Source organism: Hordeum vulgare, chromosome 7H, assembly GCF_904849725.1.
Source record: "Hordeum vulgare subsp. vulgare chromosome 7H, MorexV3_pseudomolecules_assembly, whole genome shotgun sequence".
NCBI classification, from domain to species: domain Eukaryota; kingdom Viridiplantae; phylum Streptophyta; class Magnoliopsida; order Poales; family Poaceae; genus Hordeum; species Hordeum vulgare.
The window spans coordinates 599,539,566-599,548,646 of record NC_058524.1 but is presented as its reverse complement, the minus strand read 5'-3'; the positions used below and the strand labels follow the sequence as shown (position 1 = coordinate 599,548,646).

The 9,081-nt window shown below is 38.1% G+C and overlaps 1 protein-coding gene across 1 annotated transcript; it reads right to left on the bottom strand.

Moving 5' to 3' along the window:
* Positions 1-7,007: 7,007 nt before the first annotated feature.
* Positions 7,008-8,434, bottom strand: LOC123412149 (glucan endo-1,3-beta-glucosidase 12-like). The gene is made up of 3 exons (XM_045105097.1): positions 8,240-8,434; positions 7,507-8,079; positions 7,008-7,234 (listed from the first exon to the last, which is right to left on the bottom strand). Exons 1-3 carry the CDS (start codon positions 8,304-8,306, stop codon positions 7,203-7,205), a joined length of 672 nt encoding a protein of 223 aa, XP_044961032.1. The 5' UTR covers positions 8,307-8,434; the 3' UTR covers positions 7,008-7,202.
* Between the last annotated feature and the right edge of the window lie 647 nt (positions 8,435-9,081).

The following is a 9,081-nucleotide window of genomic DNA, read 5'->3' as shown; positions in this document are numbered from 1 at the left end:
TCGCATGCATTTTTGGCTTTTTAGATTTGATGGTTTTTTGGTGTTTCGTTTTTCATTGATCTTTCTTAGTTTTTTAAGAAAAAAACTACCAAAAAGAATTTGCGTGAAAAAACGTGTTTTCTGTTTATTTTTCTGTGAGTGGCACGATTTTGCTTTCATGAGAGGCGCGGCTTCCCATCGGAAACGGAAAAAACAAATATTTTGGTGGTTTTCCACGAGATACACGGTCGTGCCTCTCGGAAAAACGGAAATAAAATGTGCTTTCTGTGTTTTTTCTGCGAGAGGCACGGTTTTACCTTTACGAGAGGCACGACCTTACCTTTAGGAAACGAAAAATGTATTTTATTTTCGCGAGAGGCACCCTTTTGCTTATGCCAGAGGCATGTTTTTGTCCTTCGTGAGCCATGCCTCAAGGAAATGAAAAAAAATGTGTTTTTTGATTTTTTTTCTATCGGGAGAGGCAAGGTTTTTTCGTCGTGTTTTCGTGATTTTTTTTGTCAAAACCTATCAACATGAAATCTAATTTTGAAGATCTCAGCGCAAGAAACCCAACGGTGAAAATGGTTCATGTTTGGATGCACGATTTAAGAGATAAAACATTTTAAAAATATGGATCTAAAAAAAAGGAAAACTCACGGTTAACGATAAGTGGCACACATATAGTGCGCCACTTATCGCAACTTGGAAAAGTTTGAGTGATCTTTGAAAGAAGAATTCCTTGATTACTGATTTTGTATGTCTTGCCTTCAGCGAGAGGGGAGGAAACCCTCACAAATTGGGGTCCTACATGGGCCGGCCCACCAGCACAGGAAGCAACAACCTTCTTTTTCTGGTGTTTTATGTTTTGTTTATAGATTTTTGTTTTTCTTACTTATTATGCAGTTTCAAATAATATAAATGTATAAATTATAAAATACCACTCTTTTCAAACATTTTTAAAATGTTGAACAATTATTTGACAAAATTTATACAAGTATTTGAAAACTGTTGAATAGGTATTTGAAATATGTTGTAATTTTTTTTATCATGTACACAAAATTTTAATCAAGAATTTAAAACAATATGTTGAAGAGTTATTGGAAAAAAAGTTGAAAACATATTTTAAAAAGTTGAATAAGTATTAAAAATGTTAAACAAGTATTTGAAAATCTTAAATAAGTACTGCAAATATAGAACAAATAATTAAAAAATGTTGAACATGTATATAAAACAATGTTGACTTAAGTACTAAATGTTGAGAAATTATTTAAAAAATGTTAAATAAGCTATGGGTCAATGTTGAACGTGTATGCAAAAAATGTTCGTCACTTATTAAAAAAACGTTTTTCCCATATACGAAAATGTAGAATGAAAAAAAGAAGATGTTGAACACGTATTTCGAAGATGTTGAACAAGTATTGAAAGAAATGTTTAACATGCATATGAAAATGTAGATTGAGAACAAAAAGAAACAAAGAAAAACAGTAAAATGAATCAAAATGGAGAATAAAAGAGAAAATAATGCAATGATTGGAGAGAAAATGAGATACAAGAAAATCCGAAAGAAGACAGTCTCCAAAGGTCTTTAGTAGGCTTCGATCCTACCACTAACCAGTAACTACTCGTTGGCAGACTGTTTAGTTGCGAAATCATTAGTTAGCGAATACACCTTTCAACGATCACTCCTACTATCACAGGTTGTGACAAGTGACGCACTTCATGCGTGCCACTTGTCGCAACTTGGGAGTTTTCCCTTTTTTCGTAGATCCGTATTTTCAAAATGTTTTATCTCCTAAACCGTGCGTTCAAATCTCGAACCGTTTTCACCGTTGACTTTCTCTCGTCGAGATCTTCAAAACTAGATCCCATGTTGATAGGTTTTGACGAATTTTTTTTTCATGAAAAAAAAACGAACGAAAAAAACGTGCCTCACACGATAGAAAAAAAAACAGAAAACGCGCTTTTTTCCCTTTCTGAGAGGCACGGGTCGTGCCTCTTGCGAAGGCAAAACCGTGCCTCTCGCGGAAGCAAAACCGTGCCTATTGCGGGAAAAGAGGGAGCAAAAAACGTGTTTTTTTCCCTTTTCGGAAGAGGCACGGGCGTGCCTCTCGCGGAAGCAAAACCATGCCTCTCGCGGAAATAAAGAGAGCAAAAAACACGTTTTTTTTTCCTTTTTAGAAGAGGCACGGGCGTGCCTCTCGCGGAAGCAAAACCGTGCCTCTTGCGGAAAAAAAGAGAGGAAAAATGCGTTTTTTTCCTTTTCGAAAGAGGCACGGGCGTGCCTCTCACGAAGGCAAAACCGTGCCTCTCGCGAAAAAAAAGAGAGCAAAAAACGCGTTTTTTTTCCTTTTCAGAAGAGGCACGGGCGTGCCTCTCGCGAAGGCAAAACCGTGCCTTTTCGCGGAAGCAAAACCATGCCTCTCGTAAAAAATAGAAAACGCGTTTTTTTCCTTTCCGAAAGGCACGGGTGTGCCTTTCGTGAAAGCAAAACCGTGCCTCTCACAAAAAAAAATGCGATTTTTTTTCCTTTCCGAGAGGGACGGTTGTGCCTCTCGCGAAGGCAAAATCGTAGCTTTTGCTGAAGCAACACCGTGCCTCTCGTAAAAAAACAAAAAGTTCGCGTAAAAAACACTTTTTTTGCGAAAAAAGTTACGAAAGACCGGTGGAAAACCATAACACTAAAAAAATCGGAAAAAACCACTCAAAAAAGAAGAAAACGCGTGCGGAAACATAAAAAAAAATCCGAAGAAAACGCTCAGAACGCGACACGTGGCGGCGGCTGGAAACGCGCTAATTGGCGGCGCCTGAAAGCGATCGCTGAAAGGCTTGCGAGGGAGCGCTTCCTAACTAGTTGCTCCTGTGTAGTTGCGCCCGTGAGAACCCTGGCAACACTATTTACTTGACGCAGGACTTCCCGGCAGAATCACTTAATGCGATAAATAGTTGCTGCGGCTTCCCTGTGCGGAAGACCGACAATTCAACGCATTGTGCATCCGGGAGCTCCTATTGGGCTGCAAGGCCATGGTACAGGTGTTCTTTGCCTATTTTACTGGTTGGTTTATTTCAATCATCTTTTTTACTTTTGGTTGTGTTCCTACTAAATTAATTTTAGCTTTGCTTTATCAAAATCCTGGAATTGAAAAATGTTTGAAAGCTTCTCAGTTATTTTCTGCTGACTTTTCAAAAATGTTCAAGAATTTCCAAAATGTGTCCAAATTTACAAATATTTCATGACTTCAATAATGTTCCCTGAATTTCAAGAAAATGTACCTAACTCAAAAACAAAAATTGGACTGAAAACTTCTTATGCAAAAAATGGTCGCAAATTAGAAACATGCATTGAAAATTATTCAAAAATTATTGAATTTGGAAAGTATTTACAAATTTCAAATATTTCCGAACTCCAAAAAATGATCCTAGGATTCACGAAATGTTCATCGTTTAAGTATTTCTTTCAACCTCCATACTAAAATGTGGTGGCCCAACTTTGTTTTCTTGACGCAAGACTTCTCTTTAGAATCGCTTGATATAAGTCTTTAGAACCTCCATACTAAAAATATTCGAGAATTTCGAAAATATTTACAAATTAAAAAAATGTTCATGACTTTAAAAATGTTTCCTGAATTTATAAAATGTATCCAATTAAATATAAGTCTTGTACTAAAAACTGTAATTTAAAAAATTGTCGAAACTTAGAAATATGTATTGTGAAATCTTTAAAAATATTGAATTTCAAAAGTATCTAAAAATTTCAGAAATGTTTTTGAATTCAAAAAAAATATCCCAGGATTTAAAATATGTTCATGATTTATAAAAAAAAATTCCAATAATTTCCATAAATTGTAATACAGAAAAACTAACCCAGAAAGAAAAGTTAAAAAGGTCAAAAAATAAAAATAAAAATTTAGTGAAGATTTCGGATCCTTGGTTGCCAAAACTGGTGAGGAAAGACAGAGAACGCTGAGTGGGTAGGGCCATTTCACCATTGCCATGCAAGGGTCTTGCCTGTATGGCCCCAGACTGAACACAGATTAAAATATGTCGTCCAAGTTATTGGTTCTACTGATAGCTTTCTTACGCCGCCAATAGTTGTTGAAGGCGACGAATGCACGCGTGATGAATGTATACGACATGTAGCATGAAGCCATGTCTCCCCGGACGCCTTCATGTCGTTGTCCATCGCCACTTGCATGTCCATCCTCTCCACTTGAGGTTCGCGAACCCCATGGGGCGATGGCATTGGCTGGTGGGATGGGGCCCCTGACCAATGTCATGGATGATGATACAACGGACGATACACGCACTACGATGATGAAGATTGACGTTGTTTGGCGGAGCTAGAGACCCACCTCCTCCTACCATATCTTCATATGGTAGCAACGTGGGTGTGTTGACAAAGTCACGCGAGTATTTTCTTGAGGCGCCGTTTACCCAATGTGCTTTACATGCATCCACCGAAATAAACATTAACACTTTTTCATACAAAAGAACAAAATGGTGGGCAATGCGCGCGCGCGCACACACACACACACATATATATATATATCAAATATGTTCCAATGAATTACTTTCAAATATATTTTCGGCTACAAATTGTAAAGTTTCTTGAATGACCTTTTGTAGGCTTTATATTCTACTCGAGCCTGCATTTTGGCCAAAAGTTTCGTGGGAAAAATTGGATAGCTATTTATGCAACTTGAATTGGTCAATTTGTTGACCATGGGTGAAAAATTGTCAACTACCTTTTATGAAAATTGAAGTGTCAATTGTTAATCGGAGGCAAATTCGTGGAGAGACAATCTAGAGAGATGAGTTTGTGTGTGGTGCTGGTGGGGGGGGGGTCTACAATATAAGAAGAGTGTGCATTAGTTGACACTAACCATCATACGGTCGTTACCTGCTAGTTTTTTTACGTCAATAATTACTCTCTCGCTCACTTTCCCGTACAACTCCTTCTCCTATTGTGGCATCTATCGCGTGATTACTGTTAAAGTATATTGCCCATCTCCCTCTACCATTTCGGACTTTTTAAATAACTGAATGATGCATGAATTCAATATGATATGTGAGCCAAGAGGTCTCGAGTTAAAGGCATGCCAATGCAGTACTAAAAAATGGTTTTGTGACATATATTGATCTCATGTTTAGGGTTATTTAACCCTAGACATACATTGATAAATTAAATATATATTAATGGATTTAACATAAGTTCACTAACGGGAAATGATGGTACTGCCATATTATTAACAAGTTTTGGTTATGAGATGACATATACACAAAATATATTTGTTCCATTATATATTATAAATAAAATGGTTGTTAACATGTAATAAGTAATTTTCAGTAATGAATAAATAATGATAATTGTATGGCAACTTTTATCTTGTTTATTTTGTGTGGTTCATTGGTTGTTTGATTATAATCAAATCTATAACCTACAAATAGGATCGGGCATCCATTTAGATGTAACATTATCGTTTATAACTGGCTCTCACTTATTTATACTATTTTTTTTACTTCCTAATAACACATTGTCATCCAATCTTAACTCTATTTTAAAACAATATAACTATTATAATACAATAAATCTTATCAAGAAAATCAACTACATATATAACAACATAAAACACACACACTCGCTAGTAATATCAAAATTCAAAGTCTTTTATACAACTCAAAACTCTATAATTACAAATATATCTTAAGGGATAACTCTATTTTGTAGTGGAGATTTAGTTGTGTGCAATATATTATTTCGGTTCTTCGAGCAAACTGAATTCCATTTAGATCGAAAAAGCTACATGCTATTATTAATATATTTTATTGAGTTAGATGTTTATACTTGTCCATCTATGTTAATATCTGCAAAAATCTTATGAGGCGGTTGAATGCAAAAGTTTAAAAATCTTACAATAGTGATTCTTACAACATGCAGCTTGGTTCTTAGTGTACTAACAGAAAATTCTCGAATGTATGAGTTGTCGACATGTAGTTCTACTTGATTTTCTCCTGCCGCCATCTCTGTTTGTCATGTTTCTCTTCTTTCTGCATGAACATCTCTATTTTACATCGTTTGTGAATACTTCACAATTTTACATGGTTCAATTTACATACTGCCAGTGTAGCACATCTAGTCATATAACATGTTATTATGTGTTACCCTTGGATCCTCCTTAAGCAACTTGATTTTGCATTGTTTTGCAAACAATAAATTGTCCATATTTATTTGAAATATGCGACAATATTACAAGTGCTCATAGTTCTTTCTGGAAATAGAATGATGATACAAAAATTCTGATAAATTATCTCAACTAAGAGAGTATCTAGACACACCAATCTTATTTGAGCCGAACTGATGGAGAGATCAATGTATTTATAATATGTAATCGAATACATATATTTTGTGTATGTGCCATCTCATAACCAAAACTTGTTAATAATATGCCAGCACCATCATTTCCCGTTAGTGAACTTCTGTTAAATCCATTAATGTATATTTAATTTATCTAAATCTCAAAATATCCTCACTCCAAAAAATTGTGTTTCACTCCATCTGACCGCACCTGGCTAAGACAACACCCTTACTGGTTCAATTAGAATTGAATTTGTTGGAGACATGACTGAAATAAGAGTAGTTGTCGAGATTAACGTTTAAATGTGACAACTTTACAAAATTATCATATTAAATCTATATATCTTGAGAACAACATTTATTTGAGCATTGAAACATTATTTAAAAATTAAATGGAAATCATTTTAGGTGAGTTTATAAGTATTGCACACATTTCAATAAAGTTTTGAACATTTTGTTAAATAAAGTTATATGTATCAAAATTTATTCCATGTAGATACTACTCTTGAAGATGAATCTAATGATATATTTTGTGAAATATAACTATTTGTTTTATTGACCAAATTGATGATCAAAGTTTTTATTCAAATGTATGCGAGACTTGTAAACCTGGGTGGAGGCGGTAACATATTATTGAAATTGCGTACATTATTTAAAAGAATCAGATACTATTAACTTTTTAGAACAAAATAGTTGAATAATCGAGGGCAAATGTGCATATGCTCGTGACTTTCCATGGTGTTCAACCATTCAAAAAAAAAACAATGTATTTGCTGCAAGACATCATCCAGAAGACGTGTGGTTATGAACTAATTCCGTTGGATGATAGTCATGGATATCATTTCCATTTCTCCGAGGAGCTCCGTTCCGATCACATGTATACGTACCGGCACTCGTCATAACCTGCAAATAAAAATGATCCAAAGTTAATAAAATATCCAATAACACATGTCAAATTTCAAAAGCACAACCCAAATTCGAAGGCGGGACAGATAACCTCTCTTCCTATTTGAATGTGCCAGAGGCAGAGTCTTTAAACTTACATTTAAGTTTGATAAGTAGTCGTAGCCCAGCATGTATTATGAGCCGATATAACTCTCAGGTCTTACCACTCAACACACAAAAAAACTCGCAGGTCTTGGCAGCCTGAAGCAAAGTTGCAGATCGTGACTTACTGGGGTCTTTGGTGATGAGCATGGCGGAGCCGGCGAAGTCGCAGGTGCCGCCGGCGGCCTTGTTACGCTGCCAGTAGCTGTTGAAGGCGAACGAGGCGTGCGCCATCAGCGTGTCTGGAAGGTAGCACGGCCCGCCGGGCGCCGCCATGCCGCAGTCGGCGCCCGACCCGCACGCGTAGTCCATGGCCGCCTGCACGTCCAGGCTCTCCACCGTCGGGTTCGCCACGCACCACAGCCCCTGCGGCGCGCCGACGACGGCTGTCGGGCCTCCCGCCCGTGGAGCACCAGCCGGAGGAGCTGCGTGGGGGCTCGATGGCGCGTTGGCTGGCGGGCTGGGGCTGACGACCGGAGCCGTGGACGGTGGCGGCACACCGGCTGGAGGGGGCATCGACGGCGCCGCCGGTGATGTGGGGTTGGCGGGGGGAGGGTACGCGCAGTACGGCGGCGAAGGCTGGCCGTCGTGTGCCGGAGTTGGAGGCCCGGCTCCTCCTACCACGTCTTCGTATGGTGGCAATGCCGGCGAGTTGACAAGGTTGCGCCATTCTCTTGTTATTGAGGCGCCATTCGCCCACTCTGCTTCACATGCATGCATGCATGCAAACAAAAATCATATGGCAGACAATGGATACATGCAAGATCACAATATGAGGAACTACAAGATGATAGATAAAGTAAATAATGTATGTGCACGTGTAGTGCAAGTGTTTCACGTAGGGATGTTCACTGTAATTACCATGTTGAATGGACATGACGAGAGCTAGGAGGACCATGTGGTGCTTCTTGATCATCATTAGCTCCATGGTTTGTGCTCAAGACATGAGGAAAATTGCATGTATATATGATGCGTGGTGGGAATGAGATTGTTGTAGTGCTCGAAAGGAATATGGGGAGTACGTAGTACCCAAGTCTCAAGTGGGCAGATAAAGGGGAGGGCAGCAGCAAGAATTCACCAGGTGGATGCTAGCTAGCCAGACAGCAAGTCTCTTTTCATAAAGTTGCATGGACTGATATGTTACTCAAACCGAAGAGCCTTCCTTATCAAGCTCCAAAAAACCATAGGTATATAGTGAACGATTGGAGATGTCTTGACCCCCTGAATCAGGAAACTCAAAAACATGGATTTGCGTCCTTCGAATATTTGACAGGAACTTTGCTGATATTCAAAGAGATGTAATTTTTATGCATGCAAAATAATCCATATGATTGATTTCGGTTGTTTGTTTCCTCTGACCGGAGAGGCTATCAAAATACCAAAAACTATTATATGGATTAAAGCGCTGCAGATATTCTAAGGAAATATTTCAACTCAAGGGCCATGGATGTTTGCTTCTTTTCTCTAGCTGCAGTTTTGGCACATGTGCTTGCTTGGCCAGAGAGAAATGCAGGGAACGTAATGAAAATAAAATAAAGTGCAGAACAGCAGGTGTATTTATTAGTGTTTTTCTTCCGTTGCTTTGGTTCCACTCAAGGCCTCAAGCCTGCTACTACATTTTGTTTGATTTGCCATGTATGAATGCATCCGTAGTATAGTAAGTAGCTAGGGCTGGAGAAAAGCTGTGTCTTGTCAATCACAGT